A 21,606-nucleotide genomic window follows, 5' to 3' on the forward strand; every position below is an offset into this window, starting at 1 on the left:
GACACAGGATGAGGCTGAGAGTTTGAGCTCTCCTATAACAATACAGGAAGTAACAGATAGTATCAGTAGGTTAAAGAGCAGCAAATCTCCAGGTGTTGATGGATACTCTGGAGAATACTACAAAGTTTTAGGTAACGAGTTAGCCCCATATTTATGCCAGCAATTATCTCCGTTATACACAAAGATGGGAAGGACCCCACGCAATGTATGGGATATCGGCCTATAAGTTTGCTTTGTCAGGATCTGAAAATATTGACCTCTATATTGGTGAACAGAATACAAACACACATTCGGAAATTAGTTAATTCGGATCAAACAGGGTTCATTACCGGACGGTAAGGCACTAATAATGTTAGACGAGCTCTAAATTTACAATTTATTGCCTCTAATAGACAGACTCCATCAATGCTTCTCAGCTTAGATGCTGAGAAGGCTTTTGATAGACTAGACTGGACATTTCTGAAGCAAACGTTAGCTCGTATGGGGTTTAATGAAACTTTTCTGAACTGGATTGGAGTGTTTTATATGAATCCACGGTCAAGAGTCGGGGTCAACGGGCAATGCTCCAAATTTTTTGAGGTGGGACGGGGGACAAGACGGGGGGATGCACTTTCACCAGCCCTTTTTACACTCAGCATTGAGCCCCTTGCAGAACTGATCAGGAGCAACCCCCTTATAGAAGGAATAAGAGAAGAGAGCGGGAATCAACATAAAATAGCCCTATATGCTGATGACATATTGTTGTTCATTGACAATCCCATTCACTCAATCCCTGCTCTCTTAAAAAATCTTAATGAATACAGTATGGTGTAGTGTCTGGCTATAAAGTTAACTCTAACAAATCAGAGGCATTGATGGTGTCAGGTTCACAATAGTTATTTTGTGAACCTGTTTATATTATAGGGAACATATTATATACATAAATGTTGTTGAGAAAGATTATTATTATTCTGGATACAGTGGAAACAAACTATAAAAAATAATTATATTGTGATTGTATTTATACTGTAGGGAACATATATACATAAATGTAATTGGAGTCTAAAGTCACAAAAAGAACACCACTTTAAAAAGAAAATAGACTAATATAAGACCTGTTTACAGTTATTTGAGTCATTCTGCGCTTGCGCGTCTTGCGGCGATGACGTGCTGGTGACGACATAATCCAAGATGGCGGCGGCCCGGGCTACAGCCGTCACTATTTAATAAGAGCCTTAAAAAACATGGATATAATGAAAAGAGTGGATGGACGGAAGTATAAACACACGGACACACGGACTTATTAAACACACACGGACCTCGGTAAACAGAACAGGCTTCACCGGACGGCAGGCACTAGGACCCGGAGGTGAGTAAATGCGTCCCCGTACTGCATTCACAGGCTGTAATATCACCAGTTTATCATTTTACCTGTTGTTAGAGATACTATCTTTACCAGGGAGCAATTATTTATTCCTGGTGAGTGTTTTCCAGAGTTTTACTGGGCTTTTTACCGGTGATTAGTTCCTTTCTCACTTACGCTCCACGGTCCAAACTGAAACCGTAGCCACACACACACACACACACTGCAGTCACGTTCTGAACGCATCTTATACAAACCCCACGTAAACAAACAGAGCAAACAAACTAGTGCAGGTATTTTGGAATCGAAAAAAAGAATCGAAATGCAAACATCTTTGTAAGGGTTCTGGAACCGGACATTAGGAACTGGTTCCTTTTTGGAACCGGTTCTTGGTGCCAACCCTAGTCAGTAGTAATAATGAATAAATAATTTATATTTAATTGTAATCATTGAAAAAAAACTGTACAGCACTTTAGTCCGCTGAAGTTGTTTTTAAAATCATCATCAAGCATCATCCCAAGGCAAGTGCAAAATATTGATATATATCGTATATCGTGATATATCTTGAAAATATCGACATATTACAAAAAAAGGCCATATCGCCCAGCCCTACGTATGCCGCCTCAGGACTTGACGTGAAAGACCGAACATTTGCACGATCCCTCCAGTTTCTGAACATCAGGATTTTTTGGGGCGTACGTACCTTTTGTACATGAGGCCCCTGCTCCTTTGATCACTTTGCACCATAGATTTCGTGATGCAGCACACCTACACGTCTAATCTGTAGAGTAAATACCACAGGATATGAAAATTAAAAAATATGACTGAAAACTAAATCTGAAAAGCAATGATTTACTGTTTATAGTGAAATGTTAATTATGACTTTTCTTTGCGCTCACCACAGTGTCGGAATCTTTAAACTCCATTAATCAGTGTTTGGTTTTTCCAGCTTTGCTATACAATGGCCCAAATTATACTAAACTTGAAGTTCCTGGATAACAGTGGATATTATTCAGATGAATAAATAAATGTGGTTATCACAGATTCATAGAACAATGGACCATCATTTTGCTGACTTTATGGATGGTTAAGAACCACCGTGTTAGTGGAACATATGGTAAAAATGGTAAATGGACTAGATTTATATAGCGAGTTATAACCACACTGAAGCAGTCCCAAAGCACTTTACATATCAGCTCATTCACCCAATCACTCTCACATTCACACACCAGTGGGACAGGACTGCCATGCAAGGCGCTAGTCGACCACTGGGGGCAACTTAGGGTTCAGTGTCTTGCCCAAGGACACTTCGACACATAGTCAGGTACTGGGATCGAACCCCCAACTCTCGATCAGAAGACGACCCTCTACCACCTGAGCCACGGTCGCCCTATCTATCCATGTGTGCGTTTGTGTTATGAATAATAGTTGACTCGTGTTTTCCTCGTCTTCCCTCAGGGTTCTACCTGATCTCTCCATCAGAGTTTGAACGCTTCTCTCTTTCCACTCGCTACCTGGTGGAGCCTCGCTGTCTGGTGGATGCCCCCCGTCAGTCCTTCAACCAACACCGGCCCCCCTCATTTGGAGCTTCATCCCCTCAGAGGTAGGAACACTCATCAGCTTCTCTAGTCTGTTCCATTGTACGAGGAGAAATCCCTGACGTGCATCATCTGTTTTTCCAGGTCTACATCGGAGAGTGAGGATGCAGGTGAGCAGTGAGAGTTTAAAGCAGAATCCTTCATAACAAGCATGTGCCTTTAGCAGAGGATAGTCATACATGGTGCTGCCTTAGTTAACAGTGTGTCTGTGTGTGTGTGCTAACAAGTCCTGTCTGTGGCTGATTGTTCTGATGTGTCGTTCACTGCTGCCTGTGTGTTCCAGAGACTGCAGCTAGACGTGTTATGGAGCATGCTTTGCTGAATGATGAGAGTGAGTAATCACTAGTGAATGTTCACACACACGCGCACACACACACTATGCAGAGCTTCCCATTTCATTTCACACATTAGCATTTTGTTTCCTTCTCTAATCAGACACCACAACAAACTAGTGAGCTTCCTGAAATTGTGCCAAACTTGCTTAATGAAGTTAACAATTGTCATTAGATTCATACACAGCAGAAATGCACTGAAACAAGAACGCATTGAGATCACGCCACATTCTGTGTGAGATTTGATGCTACACTTGCTAAAGCTAACATTAGACCACCCGTTTTACAGTGAAAAATAAGAAATGTGAAATTATCCCAATACATGTTGGTGAGGGTTTAGTTCAGTGGTTTTCAACCTTGGAGTTGTCTGGAATTCAAATTGGATCGCCTGAAATGTCTAGTAATATGCAAAAAAAAAAAAAAAAAAATTACTGATTAAAATTATATTTTTAAACGTTCCAAATAATTTTTTTCAAATTGACACATTGCACACAGTAAATATCAAACAACTGTATTCTTTACTTAAACTTTCTCAAATATAAATCTAGTTCAAATAAAATGCTGTATAAAAATATCTTGTCGCTATTGTGTATTTGTAACACACTTATACGTAACCCCTTAAGCTCCACCCAGGTTTTGGAAAAACACCTTTCCAAGACATTCCCAAATTGGAATTATAACTGTGTTTGAACCCTTTGGTGCATATGCATGTGGATGGTCTCTTTTGAATCAGAAATACTTTATTTATCCCAGGGGGAAATTACTTTTGTTACAGAGGCTCAAGAAATATTACAAATAAAAAGAATAAACACTAAACAAAGAAAGAAAGAGACAAACGTACATAATTAAGTCCAATATATTAATTAAACAAGAATGAAATACAAGTGGTCACATTAAAGTATAAAATATAATAATACAAATGTAATAGATATATACAACAATCAAAGCTGTGAGGTTACAGTGATGACAGGCATGATTGTAAACAGGCAGGAATTATTTCCTGTGGAATACCGTGGTGGAATCATCCTGGTGCTGTGGTTGACCAGCACATCATGGACGGGGTGGGACTCAATGATAACATTTAGAAGGTTCTCTAGAAGAATTTACACTGTAGGTATTAGTGTAGTATGAATATGGGAGTACAAATATTTCATCTTTGTCTTGGCTTGTTTTATCATAAACAATTAAAATGTGTATTGGCTTGAAAACAAGATGAGCTCAGAGTATAAGGTGCTACCAACAAACTGAAAACATTTCATCAAAAATGAATAATTTTTGAGGATTGTACAGCTGTTTTTAGCTGGCAGTATCCAGGTGTTCCTAAAGGTGCCATTTGCAGTTTCCAAATACACTAAAACAGCTCTAACTTTGGAAAGGTTTGGTGTACAGTCCTGATCTAGGTCACAGGCATATTACTGTGTAATAGGGTGGCACAATTAATCAAATTTTAATTGTGATCCCAATTTGGGTTGCAACAATTAAATGAACCAGATCTGCAATATTTACATTTAAAATGTTTATTCTGCTGCATATATAATCAGCAGCAGCTTTGAGGCATTTGGTGGATTAATGAAAACTGTAAACTGTTCATTTTATTTAATTTTTTTAAACTAGTGCAAAATAAACACAGCTTTTCCCCTAACATGTTAAATAATTGTCATATAATTGTGAATACAATATTGATCAAAATAATCCAATTCACCATCAGTAGCACAGTACCATATAATCAGCAAAGAAAAAGGGAAATTTTCTGCAATTTTCTTTTTTTACAGCCAAAAAGGTATAAAATCAGAGCTACAGTTGACTCAGGCTGCTATAATGTAGAAATATTTAAAGAAAACGTCACTTTATTTATTATTACTCTTGGTACATACAAAAGCGCGCACACACACACATGCACAAGTGAAAGCACAAAGTCTGACACAAACACGCGCACACAAATCAAAACACACACAGCATCACAAACGTGGGCACAAACACACACGCATGGAGCCACTCTAGCACCGCCCCTCCTCCACAGGTATCAGACTAACATCTAATAGAAACACCTGCTGTCTTTGTTTACACAGCGGACCTTCACGCCTAAAGTTCAGACATCATTGCTTTACGCTATAGGTTTGTCCAAAAGGAGACCACCAAAACATATGACACATTGTTGGAAAGCTCAGCTTATTGGCTAAACAACCCATCAGTCAAAAAAAACCTGCTTCCTATTGATTGAATGTTTTTGACTCGGTGAGGTTAGGTTGGTCTTTTCTGACCGGCTGACACTGGTTGGACATTATAGCCTGTAGTTTAGTAATACTGGGTCGGATTGGCTAAAATGAGGTGTCGATCAAACCGGTATAGTCGTGAGGCCATTTGATCTCAATGACAGTCAGCCTCACAGAGCTAAAAAAAGTAAGAAGAAATTCTTCTTACATTACATTTTTTTTACAGCAGTTTTACTGTGTTTTGGACTAAATGCTGGGATTCATTGGATTTCTTAGGAAGATTTTGAGACCACGTTTGATGGAATATATGGATTCAGTCAGACATAGCATGGCTTTAAAATTGTGAGTGTTGGCTTGTTTATGTCCCCATTTTTCCCCAAGTTTGACAAAATAATTTACTGTTTGGTGTAATTATTGTGTCTTAGAATGGTTTATATGGTTAAAAATGTGAGATTCTAAGCTTTCAAACAGTATATGACACTTGTGATATTCTGCTGTAATTGAGAAGCGTTTAATTCCTTCAGAGCGTGAACGAGTAAGAACATGAATTTTGACTCGCATTCGGGATGGCAGGTTAATAAACATGATCAAAAACTAATTCTAGAAAATGAACAGGGTCACGACCCTGAAAAAAGCTGGGAACCACTGGTTTAGTACGTGTTATTAAATATTCAAGATGTTTCCATTACTGATGGTGTTAAGAGTACTGATATATCATACTCAAGTAGAAGTAACATAACTTTATTTAATTTATACTCAAGTACAAGTAAGTCATGCATAAAATACTCAAGTAAAAATTTGCTCAATTAATTACTACTCAAAGTAAACGTGACTACCGTAGTTACTTTCACCCCCACATTTATTTTTGGTAATAAATCTTGGTACGGTTCACTTGCGTACAGTAAACATCTCATGTATAAACTTAAAAAGGAAGATATGAAATCTTACACAATTGGAACTTAATTTATTTTCTACAAAGGCATCTGTATAAAATAAAAAGTTTGTCAAAATGTACAATTCTTTTTGAAATATAATAACACCAATTAATTAAATTCAAAATAAAAAAGAAACTTCTTAGGTTCTAAGTATAGCTACATTAATGAACTCTAAAACTAAGAAAATAACCTCCATTCAATGCTGTTTTGGTGCTGTGCATTACATTTAATCTGAAGATATGATACATTACATTTAATCTGATGATGTGATACATTACATTTAATCTGATGATGTGATACATTACATTTAATCTGATGATGCAGTGACTCATCACTCTGTCCCTGTGCAGTGACTCATCACTCTGTCCCTGTGCAGTGACTCGTCACTCTGTCCCTGTGCAGTGACTCATCACTCTGTCCCTGTGCAGTGACTCGTCACTCTGTCCCTGTGCAGTGACTCGTCACTCTGTCCCTGTGCAGTGACTCATCACTCTGTCCCTGTGCAGTGACTCATCACTCTGTCCCTGTGCAGTGACTCATCACTCTGTCCCTGTGCAGTGACTCATCACTCTGTCCCTGTGCAGTGACTCGTCACTCTGTCCCTGTGCAGTGACTCATCACTCTGTCCCTGTGCAGTGACTCATCACTCTGTCCCTGTGCAGTGACTCGTCACTCTGTCCCTGTGCAGTGACTCATCACTCTGTCCCTGTGCAGTGACTCGTCACTCTTTCTTATACTTGTGTTGTTTTGTTGCAGAAGTGCTTCAAGAAATCCAGAAGTCACTAGAAGGAGAGCAGACGTGAGTATCCACAGGGTTGGGGTCGACTATAATTGTAATAGAAATTTTTAAAAATATGTTGCTGTTGTAATGGTAATATAATTGTTATTGAGTTCAGATAATTAGCTTTGTAATTGTCATGAAAATCCTATAAAAACAATAATTTACAATTTAACTAAACATAAACCTTGGGAACCATGTTATGGTTCTATGCAGGGTTCTTGTGGATCCTTAAAAAGTCTTAAAAGGCATTAAATTCATGAATCTAAAAATAAGGCTGCAATTGTCATTAAAATGTCTTAAATCCATGTTTCAAAGGTATTTTATGATTTTAATTAGTCTCACATTTATAAAATGGTAACATTCTTTTTTTTTAATGTATAAACAACATTGGAAAATGTGTGGATTTTGATTATTTCCGTCTGTTTTTTTTTGTGTATTTTACTGTCATTTTGTGTATTTTTGTGTGTTTACTTTGGGGGATGACACTAGAAAAAATAACCCTAATCCTGTGTAATTCATGTGGCGTTTTTTCCCCAATTAGTTTTACTGTGAAGATGATCTTAAATGTAATTTCAATTTGCAAAAAAAACCTTAAAAAGCCTTGAATTTAATTTGACTAAAGCTGTAGGAACCCTGCTGTGGCTTACACATACTTAGTTAATTATTAAAATATCATGAGAATCATTTTACCATTAAGATGTTTTAATCCAGGGGTATACCGACAGAAAAAAGGCTGATAAACCCACACCAAAAATATTAACACCAATATTTTCATTGATTAGGAATCCTAACAGGGAAACCTAGAGACAAAAACATGTTGGTTGATAGATAATATTTTTTAGTGTATTTTCCAGCTGATTTAAAACACATAAGTGATGTTAACAGAAAGCTAACACAGGAGGTATTTTATTAAAGGCTCAGTAATTAGGATTAATTTAATTTGAACTTTAGTAATTGACTTTCAGGGGAAACATAATTGTAATTGTATTTGTAAATGGAAAAAATGCCAGTAGTTGTAATTTAAAAATGGAATTGACCCCACCTGCCACACGTGATGGTGATGCTAACACCTGCTGTCGCCCTCCTCAGGTCATTCCTGGAGAATAATGTGAAGAACGCTGTAGCCTGAGCTCAGATCACCGTAGTTCCTGCTGCCTCCTCACTGACCACTACTGACATTGACCCCACATCAAAGACTGACACCCCCCCCCCCATTTGACTGAGTTTGTCATCACTGGGAGATGGGCTTTAAGGGCTGTTGGCAGCAGAGGATCACACACCAGCTGTGCCTGAAAGACCACACGGTCACAAACATTGTAGAACATTGAGAACACGAGACCAAAGCCAAAAATCCTCCCATCAGACGAACGTTTCCTCTCATGCACAAAAAAGTGACGTGAATCTCTTTAAATCTGTTGTGTTCAGTGGCTGATTGTCTTAAAAACAGCTTTGTTGGTGTGAACGCTCAAAAAGAAGCAACTTTGATTTAATGATTGAGAAAAACCATGTGTGATTTAATGTTGAAGTTAAAAAATCCTTTGTCTTGGTGTGATGTCAGATTCTCTTAAAAAGCTGTTGAGCATTGGAATGGGTTCATTAGTTTTTTATTTAGCGATCTGATCTGATCTGATCTGATCTGATGGAGTTTAAAAAAACAAACTCTTCAGTGCTTTTAGAGAAAATCTCAAAAGACAATTAAATTAAAGAAAAATCCATCACATTTACATTAAAAGTCTGTAACTACAATCAATCTGATTTTTTTGAGTTGATTTCTAGAAAACTACAGAAATAGTTTTTTGTCAGATGTTTTTGTCAGTTTTTCACTGAACAAGTCCCGATGACTCGATAGTTTTTTGGGGTTGAATTAAAATCAGCCGATTGAGAAGGAAACGGGATGTGAACATGTGACAGCGAAGCCCTGGTCAGGTTCATGACGAAAGCTGTGAGCACCTGCAAACTGCTTTGCTTTCTGTGATGTGACTACTGTCCTTCTTTGTAAATCTTTAGAGACATTTTTTATTTAGCCCTGTTGTTGTTTTATTTTATTCTGAAGACTCACTCAACCTGTAGATGGATTTAAAGTCGTCCCGTTTCTTGTCTAAATATTGGCGAGTCATTGTTAAATTGATCTAATTGTGTTTGTTCTGCCTCAGCCCGTCCGCCTTCCACCAGCCTTACACGTCCTAGGTACTCGTGCACTACTGCCAAGCTCACCATGCTGTACTTTGGGAGGGTTTGGGTTTCAATTCTTTTCTCTCTTTTTTTATTGTTTTTTTTAATTATTATTGTCAGCTCTGACTGTTGTAATTTAGGAATGTAATTGTAAGCTATTGTAGTGAAATGTTTTTAATATATTCAGTTTGTGGATGACTACCTGTGGGCCTGTTGTAATGAGGGATGGCTGCTATTTGGATCACACAAGGAAATATTTTGGTACCGTCACACAATGCTGGGTGTTTGAGGATCAGCGTAGAATATATTTTTGTAGTGAGCTATAAGAAGCCTAACTTTTGGATTTGTAAGTAATTTCACTACAGTGTGCCTGAGGAATATTATTACAGGTTTTTTCTCAACACTCTGCATGTCTCCGGTTTGTTTGTTGTTTCATTCTCATCCAAGTGAACGTCAGACGTTGATCACCAGGGCCCGGTTTTCCAGAAGTAATCGGCTCAAATTCCGGATAATGGATTGGATCAAATCTTAAAAATGTTTTTTTCAAAAGAAAAAACAATCTTGGTTTTAATCCAGATAAAACCTTTAGTTTGGGTTTTTCAGAACTTTTTAGTAATTTATCCCATCAGAACAGTGGCTTCAGTGTGACCTTAAGGCTCAATTTAATGGAACGTTAAAAGTGGATCAAATAACCCTGTATTTGGATCATGCAGCATAGCCTATAAGATATCCACTTTATTCATTAGGTTTTGATTTGTTCATTATTCAGGCTACAGTGATTAGGTAAGCTATAACATTATAGGCTAAAATAAAACAATCCCCTAAACGGCTCAATATTAACCACAAATAATAGATTTAATTCAGTCGCTAATTGATTTATAATCATCACAATCAAAAACATTTTGTTTTTAGTGATTCAATGCATTGATAAAACAGAATAATGAAACAAAATCATTACTGGTTTTAGAAATCCTAAACCAGTGTAGGAGTTTGGTCAGGGTCTTTGACGGCTTGGAGCTCACTTCATCAAACAAAGATGAACAATAATTATCCAGGTTTAATGATCCTGAATCGATTGGATGGATCGGATCAATTCAATCAGTTGTGAGAGACGACGAGAATCAAAAGTGGCTTCTGTCATTTTTTTTTAATTGGGTTGAAACCACTTTTGGTTCTCGGCCCTACTGTCAAATGTTGCTTTGTAAAAACCGAATGGATTGGAAAACCGGCCCCAGAATTATTCAGTCACGCAGTTTAAGAATAAAACTCAACATTAGAAGAAAAACAATGAAAGGATTATTGATTGGACAAGTTTTATCTAAATAAAGGAGTATTATATAAAATTTATGACGTAACCAATACTACACTAAAATATATTACATATAAAGTAGATATGTTTTGTTTTTTTCACTTTGTCTGCACATGCTGTTGAAGGTCAACACGACATGAAGTGCAGTCTTTTAACAGCAGTGCATGTCTTGTTATTGCAATTAAATAAAAAAAAAACATTTTATTGCATAATTGTGACCATCACAGCCCTCCCTAAGGAAGGATAAGAAACACTTTATTAAAGGGAGGATATAAAAAGAGAGAGCAGTGTTACACCTAGATGAGGGGGAAGAGAACAGGGAAGAGGGAGTCAGGGTAGGAAAATGGAAGGAGTGGGGAAGAGTTGACTGTTTTAAGATGAGAGTGAGATGTGACTTTGCTCCATTAACAAAATTTCTGATGAAATGACACCTAAAAATGTTTTGAGTCTATCAACTTAAAGTAACGCAAAGAGAACAAATCACTCAAAGAGGCTAAACCTCCGCCTAGTGCAGCATATATATCTGGATATTGTTCCAGATCTACTCCAAATCTTAATAGAATCCTCCATGGTGTGAAATCTGTATTTGGATAAAAATATAAAGTATTTCTGATTGTCAAAATTCAAATACTCCAACAGCTTGGAGTACAGGTGGCAATCATGACAGTAAACAAGTTTCAAACATGTCCATGTTTCAAACCCTGACCAGGAAAACTAAACAAAAGCCAGATCTCAGGGTCTGTAACGGTTCACATGAAGGAAGTACGTCTAAATATGAACATGAAAAAGCTGCAAATGCATAAAGAATCACCTGACCATAATCACAGTGAACATTACACAAATTAATGAGCTACTTTAAATCTATAGAAAAATTTCCTTTACAGAGAAAATGCTGTTTTCTGAAAAGGTAAAAAAAAAATTAAAAAAAATAATGGAACCAAATATGCATATTTTGTCCTTTGAGTCACAGAGAATTCCCCTCAATATTGCCCCTCGGAGTCAGTATAATGGTCAATAACCAATAAATCAATAACTGTTAAACATACAAAAACACCAGGACATTGTAGAACTGTCCTTTTTTGCCTGTACTATGAAGATGGATGAGTATATCCTGATATCTCTCCATGAGCTTCACCTTACCAAACATTCTCCATCAGAGGGCCCCTGTACTACAAAGCAGGATATAAACACATTGACTGTTGGAAGATTAATCCAATTTTTGGACATTGGATTCATCTCCGTTAGCTAGCTTCAACTAAACAAACATTCCCTGTCAGAGAGGAGCTGTACTATGAACGTTGATCACCTATAATCACATCACACAGTGATTACAGCCTCGCTACACGTGTGCACATGAAAGGGGTGGAGATTGCAGCATCTGACCAATCAATGGAGAGAACTGGCAGACTGAGCATCTTTACAATGAATGGAGGAACAGTTTATGATCTTAAACAAATATAATGAATATAAATCCATGATGACAGTGAACAGCAACAGTGAGTTTGTGCAGCGCACAGCAGGAGGCGGAGCTTTTATACTCACTCAGATCTGATCCACCTCATTGGTACTGACCAGGTTGCTCAAGTTTAAAATGATGAATAATTAAAATCCTTAATTCAGACCAAAGACAACACTGATGTTACAGAAAAAGCAGGAAGCTGAAGACACTGTTAATGCGTAAAAGCGTGAGATTATTTATCCCCACCCTTCCATTTTCTGTAACACTGTGTAACACTGCTCTCTCTTTTTCTATCCTCCCTTTAATAAAGTGTGTCTGACCCTTCCTTAGGGAGGGCTGTGATGGTCACATTTATACATTAAAATAAATTCATTTATTTAATTGCAATAACAAAACATGCATTGCTGTCTCAAAAAGATTGCACTTCTTGTAGTGTTGACCTTTGACAACATGTGCAGACAAACAGGAAGAAAAAAAACGTAAAAAAGGAAACGTTTTTATGTAGATATCTGATTAATATTTAAATGAATGTAACAAATGTTTCAGTTCTTTTCAGAAGTGAACATCTTATCCTAATATTGCTACATATCTGCTGGGCGAGAGCCTTGATGATTGGCTGTGAGTGACCATCTCAGGAGAAGTGTCTAAAGGATGGATCAACCCTCACTCATACACAGCCACAAGTTTTTACCATCTATTATAAAACAGAGGCTTTGTTCACTTTTGTCTGAAGTCACAGAGGCTTTTGTGAAACCTGAGCTCTCAGAGGACCTGACGGAGGCCGTTTGGAAAGAGGAAACCTGCACGCTGAGTGGAAGATGGGCAATGGGCCGTAAAATGGGGGCTCAATTCCTGGACCTCATCATTGGTGAACTCGTTACAATCAGGTCACGGCTGGAGATGTGAAGGTAAAAGACTGGCTGCTGTATAGAAACGTCTCCCCTACGCATGGAAATCATTAACCAAAGAGGAACTGGGCTTGTTACTGTGAGTGTAATTTTCACTAATCGTCCTCCAGCGACTGCTGACCCCTACCATCCACACTGTCCATGGTCACAAAGTGTGAGAACCTGTTCCAGCTCCCTCACCACAGCCTAGACCAGCGACGGGCTGATTCCATCCATCCATGTCTGACCCATTTTTTGTTTTTTCTATTTTAATCAAAAAATAAACAACTTTTATAAATTCGTTTTAAGAGTTTGTTTTGTCTTTTTGATATTTTGTATATTTTTCTCTCATTGTTTTGTGTTTTTATTGTTTTTTTCGGAGTGACGTTTTTTTGTGTGTTCGGATCATTTTGTATATTTTTACCTCTGCCAAGGAGCAAATTGTCTGTTAATGTGGATGTTTGTTTGCAGGATATCTCAAAAAGTTCCATACGGATTAAAATTAAAATTCGTGAGCTGATGAGCTGACAATGGCAAAAAAAAGAAGGCCTTCGATTTCAGAGATGATCTGGAAGCTCCTGTAGATACAGTATCCAAAATCCAGTCATTTCAAAAATAGTTTTGTGTGTTTTTAGTGTTCTTGTGTAATTTTGTACATTTTACTATTATTTTCTGTGTTTTTGTATTTTTGGCACTTTTTTGTGTGTTTTGTTGTTGTTTTGTGTATTATTAGGCATTTATTGTTTTGTATATTCAGTTATTTTTGGTTTTGTTGTCTTTTTTGTGTGTTTTGTGTTGTCATTTTGTATATTTTTGATGTCCTTTTGTTTATTTTTCTGTAATAAAGTGTTTTTATTACGGGGTGGGGGTGGGGGTGGGGGGCATAATTCCATGGAAGGCCTGCTTATAAACAGAACTAGCCAAACATTCATGATTTTGAACTGCAGACAGAAGCTGGGGCACTGACAGAAAATGAAGTTGTCTGTTCAATATGTATCTTATTTTGATACTTTTATAAAATTCTTATAATCATAGAATCACTGTTAACGCTCGAACACACATTCACTTTCTCCAGGATTTATTAATAATAATAATGGTTTAGATTTTATTAAGCACACATCAGTCATACCAGTGGTGGTAAGTTACATTGTGGTTGCAGATGCCCTGTGGCATACTGACAGAAGCGTGGCAGCCATTTCATGCCTACATCAACATTCATGCACAATTCATACCCATTAATTTGAGGCAATGTGGGTAACAACAATGATTTGGATGGAACGGGAGTCAAACCCACAACCCTTCAGTTATTGGACCCACAGTCTTTTTCAGGAGTTAGCAGGAGAGTTAGCAGGGGTCACACGCCAACTGGACAGAGCAAACTAACAAAGGTTTTAAAGATGTAATTCTGATGTTCCCACACATACATTAGTGGAATCTCTCTCTTTGAAAACAGGAGATTGACCCTCCCCTCTCATCCCTCTCGTCCTCTCCTCCTCGGGCTCTGGGTTCCATCAGCACCCATTGTTGGTCCCTGTGAGCAGCAGCTCTCAACTTTCATCCTCCTGTGCATTCAGTCGCTAACTGAGTGAATGTCAGTGCAGCTCTGTGATAGGTCGTATGAAGCTAAATAATTTAAAAGGCATTTTGTGTTTGTGTGCAGCTCGATTTGTCATCAAAGGCACCTAGGAGCTTTGTGGGGGGGGGGGGGGGGGGGGCAGTGTGGCAGCTTGCCCTCTGGACAGTGTCAGTGCGTGGGATGTTTCCGTGTAACTGCCCATCAGTTCCTCTTGACCATGGGTGCCTGTTTCAGTGACACCAGCTCTTGAGGACAAGCCGGAGCACTTTGCAGCCCCCCCGGCCGTACCTGGGTTTCACCTGAGAAGCTTGGTAAGCTATATTACACTGAAATGAGCTCTCACTGCTTTGCCCCCAGGGTGCAGCGGCTATACAAAGCCTCATTCAAACAGATCTGAAGATGTTCTCTCACTGCTGTGGAGATAGGGATCATATTTAAGGATTTCATTATGCATCAAAGCAAAACCAAACTGTACATTTACATCAGTGATTGTTTTTGCAATGATTCAAAACCCAAACCAACTTTGGTAAAAATTAGGTCACAATCTGTTGACCTGATTTTGACCCAGGTGAAGTTTCCCCCGGGACATGGGTAAGGAACCTAAAGTCTGACACTTCATCATAACGCTGGCATGATGAGTACAGAACCTGCGTTCACAGAGTGTGACATTCATGTTAATTATGACTGTTTGTACAAGTATGTTGGCAATTAATTGTTTTAGATACCTGAGTTTTATGAATATCAATGTTGTTGTTTTTTGTTCTGGTGAAATTCACTGCCAAATATTTTGTAGCCATGCCCCCATTGAAATCTCAAGCTAGACAAGGTGCCACAAAGCAGAAGGCAGAGGCAACCAGGAGAAGAAATCAAGGGAGCTCCAAGTCATCTCCTACTTCTGAGGAGCAACATGGAAGACCAAAAAGAGGACGTCCACCATCCCTAAAAGACAGGCGGAAAGATGAGTCTGAAAACAAAGAAAGCAACAAAACAAGTCCTCGCAGAAGGAGAGTTTCCAAAGCAAAGGAGCCAATGAGAAAAACAGCACAGATTAATGGTAGATCACAGCATCAACACAAAAAAGATGCAAATAAAAAAGGATGCAAACTCTACCGTCAGCCCAGAAAATCTGTAAACAAGACACATGACAGAGTGATGGAGAGTGAAGAGGAGCAGCTATCAGATACCAATGCAGGAAGCTCTGCAGAGGCAACAGAAAATGACTTAAGTAATGATGAAACGGAGGAGGAGCAAGGCAGTAATCAAGAGATGGCTGAGACACAAGGGAGTGAGGAGAGCTGTGAGGAAGCCGAGACATCGGCTTGTCAAACAGAAGAGTCCATGAACCAACAGTCCCAAGATGAATCCAGCCAAAGTGGACCCGAGTCTGAACCTGAGGCATCCAGTGAGAGTGGAGAGGAGAAACATCAAATACATGAAACTGATATCAGCCATGAAGATGAAGAAAAGATAATACAAGAGGATACTGAAAGGACGACAGAGGATAAAGCTCATAGACGTTTCAAAAAAACTGCAAAAACGCCCAAAACGAAGTGTACTCAAAGGCCTACAGGAAAGATGCTCAAGAAAACAAAGGCAGACAAGCAAGCTGAGAAAGCAGAGAAACAACGAGCTAAAGCCGAAAAGCAGAAATTAAAGAAGGAAGCCAAACAAAAGGCTAAGGAGGAGAAAAAAACCAAAAGGAAAGCACAGAAAGGGGACAAATGCTGTGCTGTCATAGAGGAAGATCAGCCGACGGAAAACATTTCCCCCAGACACGACGAAGGTACAGAACATACTGACGAGAGAGAAGTGCAGATAGAAGATGATACAAATGAGGGAGGAGAGGAAGCTGAACCCACAGTGGCCAAAGCCATGAAAGGCCAAAAGCAGATAATGCTTCTAAAAGCCAAAACCAAGAACCTTAAAACCATCATTGAGCCGGAAGAGAAACAGGACACTGGAAGCATCGTTGAAGAGCAACCACAAAGCGTACACTTAAAAAGAGTCCGAATGGCTTCACTTAGACGTAAAGCAAACAAAACATTAGCAAAGCCCGATGAGAAAGCAGTAGAAGTGGAAGCCACTGATGAAGTGTTGGACAAAACTAAAGAGCAATTGATTGGAAAAACAAAAAGTACAACTTTTTGCAAAATGTCTGGCTGGATTCAAAAGAAAATGTCTCGGGACTTTAACTTGAGAAAAAAGATATCTGCTTGGACCAAAGCCATTGGCGTATCTCGTTGGCTCTCCTTCCGATCAATAAAACAAAAACAAAACCCTGAAAAGTCAAAAGGTAATATCTTCAAACACAGGGTGGCCAAGCGTGTTGTCAGCAAAACCAGCTTGACCAGCAAGAAAAGCTCTTCAGAAGATAGAATGGGCAAGACAAACAGGGATGAGGTTGAACAGCTAAACTCAGCAGGCGAGAAGGAAGTGGAGGCCAGATATGCTGTAGTGCTGCCTCGGATGAACAAACAGGATAAGAAAACAACAGCTGAGGTCTCTCAATCAACTCCTGGACTTTCTACATCATCAAGTTCAGCATTAGAAGCCACCACCCTGGAGCCTAAGCCCCCAAAGCCTGGGGCCAAACTTGTTCTTCCTGTAAAGCCAGATCTCAGCCTCTTGAAGTCCATCAATAAACCTCGGCCAGGTGGGATACCCATAGGGGGAGATGTGGTACAGCGGAGGCCTGGTTCTAGTGGTGCACCAGAGGGATCTTGCATCACTGCTAATGGTAATAGTCCAGCTTCTCAAGGCAATGCAGATGAAGTCAGTGTTCTACAGGTTGCTCGAGGAAAGCTGAATGATTCTCAGATTGACCTAAGCAAGATGGCATTAGGAAGACTACCAGAAACCAAAGGTCCACGCCCAAAGAAAGATGGAACAGTTGATACACAGAGTTCCCCTGCTCAACCGTTTGTAAATGGAGAGACCAGTGCATCACTGTCAGGAGTGCGTTCTTTGTATGAAGAAGATGCTGACAGAGAAGTAGCTCAGCTGATGGGAGAGGGGGGAATGTACACTATATCCCAACCAGGAGTGCACTGGACTGGAAATCAAAGGATGAGTGCAGACCCTCAGGTACGCATATGCTACAGGGTTTACTCAGAAGCTCTCTTTATACATTTTGTGAATAAACTATTGCAATAACTTTTCTTTTTAAGATTTTCTATTTTTAAAAAAATAATTTGGGACAGGATTGGCTGCGACCGGAGAACCTCCTGCCCCATCAAACTGTGGAGAAGTTATCCAAGTGGACAGTTTACGATGAGGAAGGCCAAGCCAGGAACATTAATGTCCAAAATGGCAGCGGAGCCTGGGAATCAGACGACCTCGCTCAGCATATGCTTGAGAGTCGACTAGTAAAAACACAGGTATATACTTTTCTATTATGTCATGTTTCGAATATATAAAATGACAAAGGGGAATGTTGTCAATTGCAGAACTAGCTATCCTGGTCAGTTCTGGTCAGACTGCCCTAAGCATGGCACAGACAAATCAGCAACACACGGATAACGTACTGCACGAAGACTCGCTCTCACATATTTTGACTAGCTTTATTAGCAACAGAAATGATGTGCGGGGTAACATTCTCACAGCTGGTAAACAAATAACAAATAAACCCTGTGTTCACACCTGACCAAGTATCTCTAAAGCTTGACTCCATCTCTACTCATTCATCCAAAACCGCTGTAACAAAGGGAATGAAAGAATCCAGACAAACAGTTTTTGGTGGATTGTAAGACCTATTTCAATGTTTATACAGTATATTCTCTTAGTAAACAGCTTCACCTGAAACCCTTTCATAACAGATTCTCTTTTTCTTTTTCTTTTTCTTGTGTGCAGTTTTACGGCGGTTGGCATTACCGCCCATAACATATTCTCTTTCATGGTGTTTAGCCTTTATATCCCCTGTGTGATGCTGTATCTCCTTAGTGATTGGTGCATGCTCACGTTAGAGGACCAGTCATTAGGATTGTCATCATAATGTCTGGCCATGTCTTTAATGTGCACAATGCTGACCACTACTTTAGGGACATAGATGAAGAGTTGACTATTGTCTGGCGTTCATCACAGCAGCTCCACTTCACCACTTGGAGCTGGTGTACACACAAACAATGAGGCATAAAGGACTTGCTGCTGGTTTATTCATTTCCTGGTCTCTGCAAATACAATAGAGCAGATTACAAACAGCCATGAGTGAGCCGTGTATCAGCTATCACAGCACATGGGTTATGGTTACTGATAGAGCAAAACTAATAAACAGGGAGAAGTTTTCACTGCAACTCTACCAAACCTTAACGTTTCTATCTTGGCTCTGCTGACAAGGTAGGAGCTCATTCATCTTGTTGGTACCTCATTTCTGTATGTGTTCCTGTTCCAGGTGTTGATGCCAGGGAACAAAACAACTGTGGAGGTGGATGAAGTAGAGGATCTGTCCCAGCTGGAGTGAGCTCAAACACTGAAAGATGCTCAGATGACTTCACACTCACAGTGGGAGATCTAACCTTTCAATTATCTGATATTCATAGAGAGGTATGTGAGAGCTCTGTGCTTCTGAATCTGAAGAAAAGGTTTCAACGTGACTACATTTATGTAAGTTTTTCTGCGGTTATGTGTCAAAGTTCTTTGTCTTCTGCCAGTAGCCTTGTCAGAGCATTGAACATGACCAGCTAATCCATCACCATTGCCAAACGTAAAACAGGTTGTGTTCAAACGTGGCGAATACAACATCTTCCATTCATCTTCAGAACCAGTGGTACACAAGAGAAAAGTCCCTGTGAATTAGCTAGGAATAGAAGCTAAACTAAGCCTGCTAAGTGCAAAGATTGTAAGTCCTGCTGTTCCGATTGTGTATAACTGATTTGTAAATTAAAAGTTAAACTACATTGTGCTGTTGTTGCTTCGTTAAACGTCTCTAATGTCATGGATGCTGTGGCTCTAATAAAAAATTAAGAGAAAACCAAGTAGACAGAAAACAACTTGGAGGAAGACTGAGATTTTTAAGGTCTGACTGTAGAAAAGCTGAGATAAATGTAGAGAAACAAAACTCCAAATTCCTGTGTATATTCAACAGTGGGTAATTCAAATCAAAACAGCAATACTTCTCTGATATTATTGCTAAAAACAGCAACAACTCTATACCATTGTTTTCTGTGATTGAAAAGCTCACAAACCCCCCAGATCAGATATCTCCTGAGTTACTGTCAAATGGTAAATATTATTAATATTTAATATAAAAACGTCAGCACAAACCAGCAAAATAACTAAAACGTTTCCTGCAATATCAGAGTTTACAGTGAACCCTAAAACAATAGAGGAAACTGTTCAGCAGCTGAATCCATCAATTTGTTGCCTCAATGCGAAACAAAAAACTTCTTAAAAACTGTTGTAAAGACAGTTGTGACTGATTTATGTCAGATATAATTAACTCCTCATTCCAAAAGGCACCGTACACAACATCCGTGAAAGTAATTGCTGTGAAACCTCTGTTAAAAAAGATGCTTCTACACTGGCTAACTATAGACCAATCAGCAACATTCCACTTATGGCCAAGATCATTGAGAAGGTGGTCTTCAACCAACTCAGTCAATTCTTAACCTTAAACAGAACGATTGATACATTTCAGTCAGGCTTTGTTTCTCATCACAGAAACAGCTCTTGCTTTTTCATCCCTCTTGATTCATCTTTGATAATTTTTTTAGACTTACATCGGAAACATGCTTCTGTCCATCAACCCGTTCAAGGCCATTAACATGTACTCAGAGGAGCTGCGGCAGAAGTATGAAGGGCAAGACCAGCACCGAAACCCGCCGTGAGGAAACGTTTTATTTCTCTATCCCTTCATTCTTTTGACTTTTCAACAAATGTCCACATTGTGTGTGCCAGTCTCTTCAGAGTGTCTCTTCTCTTTGTGTTCCAATAGTCAATGTCTGTCTTTCTTCTGCAGCCACATGTATGCGGTTGCTGACTCGGCGTTCAGGCTCTCTCAGGCCTCCACACAGGAACAGTGTATCATCATCAGGTAGATTAAAACTCTGATGTGTTTTTGATTCATTTAAATTCCACAATAAATGCTAAATGTATATATACATTCTTAAAGCTGCAGTATGTAGAATAGTGAGACACTATACAAATGTTGCAAATAATGCTGTAAATCTGGTCAAAAGTAATGTAAAAAAAATCACAAAAGCATTTTTTTAAACGAGGTTTGTTGCTAAATGTTGCAAAAAATTGCTGTTTATTTTAGCACTTGCAACTTTATAATGGGCGCCCCCATACTGAACCTCCAGTGTAAATTCTGTCTGTACTCTCTTGTCCACTTTGTCTTCATCTGTAAGCCGGTCCATCAGCACTACAACCAGGTGTGGGCTTTAACATCACAGGCTTCCTTTATTTGATTTAACTTCTACTTTGAAAGTGTTTGTCACACTGACAACGCACCTCACTGCTGTCTGACTTCCCTCATACATATCATATCTCACCTCTCAGGGACCCCCAACTTTTTCATGTCGTGCTACGCCCTCTCTCGCTCTCTCTCTCCAGCAGACATAGTGCATCTCCCCCTTCGTTTTTTTGTGTGTATTTTTCAGATATTTTTTTTTATAATAATAATTCTGTGTGTTACCATTGTTGTTTTGTGTGTTATGAGTCGTTTTGTGTATTTTTGTTACTCTTGTGTGTTGTAATTTCATCATTGGACTAAAGCTGTTGTTTAGAATGTTTTTGCAGTCATTTTGTGTGAATAATTTAGGTTGGCTTGTGGTCCCTGAGCTGCCAGTTGTCCATGTCTGCTATAGTCATCATGTGACATCGTGGTGTTTCATTGTTAAGCCTATGATTGCTCAGCGAGGGAAAAATGGTCTTACTGCATTTTACTGAGTACAGAAATAACTTATAGGACTAGAAGAAAGCCCAGTATAGTTGTGACAGTAACTCTCGATTCTGCATAAAACCTTCATTTGTCTTTATTCTGTTCACCAGGTCGAGTGCCTGACT

At 39.0% G+C, this 21,606-nt stretch overlaps 2 protein-coding genes across 3 annotated transcripts in view; both read left to right on the forward strand.

The window, feature by feature from the left end:
• llgl2 (LLGL scribble cell polarity complex component 2) overlaps positions 1-9,779 on the forward strand; it is a 58,354-nt gene extending 48,575 nt beyond the window's left edge. Inside the window, exons 22-26 of one of the 2 annotated variants that reach the window (XM_028475438.1) lie at positions 2,801-2,945; positions 3,025-3,050; positions 3,224-3,271; positions 7,177-7,219; positions 8,291-9,779. In XM_028475438.1, the coding sequence (XP_028331239.1) occupies positions 2,801-2,945; positions 3,025-3,050; positions 3,224-3,271; positions 7,177-7,219; positions 8,291-8,330 (302 nt within the window). In that variant the 3' untranslated portion in view covers positions 8,331-9,779. The remainder of the gene's footprint in view (positions 1-2,800; positions 2,946-3,024; positions 3,051-3,223; positions 3,272-7,176; positions 7,220-8,290) is intronic. The other variant, XM_028475439.1, reaches the window with a different exon arrangement.
• A 5,047-nt stretch (positions 9,780-14,826) lies between these two features.
• myo15b (myosin XVB) overlaps positions 14,827-21,606 on the forward strand; it is a 96,763-nt gene continuing 89,983 nt past the window's right edge. Inside the window, exons 1-8 of the mRNA XM_028476945.1 lie at positions 14,827-14,915; positions 15,398-16,630; positions 17,558-17,688; positions 17,805-17,981; positions 18,992-19,056; positions 19,140-19,203; positions 20,313-20,422; positions 20,558-20,632. Of these exons, the coding sequence (XP_028332746.1) occupies positions 15,400-16,630; positions 17,558-17,688; positions 17,805-17,981; positions 18,992-19,056; positions 19,140-19,203; positions 20,313-20,422; positions 20,558-20,632 (1,853 nt within the window). The 5' untranslated portion in view covers positions 14,827-14,915; positions 15,398-15,399. The remainder of the gene's footprint in view (positions 14,916-15,397; positions 16,631-17,557; positions 17,689-17,804; positions 17,982-18,991; positions 19,057-19,139; positions 19,204-20,312; positions 20,423-20,557; positions 20,633-21,606) is intronic.

The sequence above is a fragment of the Gouania willdenowi genome, chromosome 19 (genome assembly GCF_900634775.1).
Source record: "Gouania willdenowi chromosome 19, fGouWil2.1, whole genome shotgun sequence".
NCBI lineage: Eukaryota > Metazoa > Chordata > Actinopteri > Blenniiformes > Gobiesocidae > Gouania > Gouania willdenowi.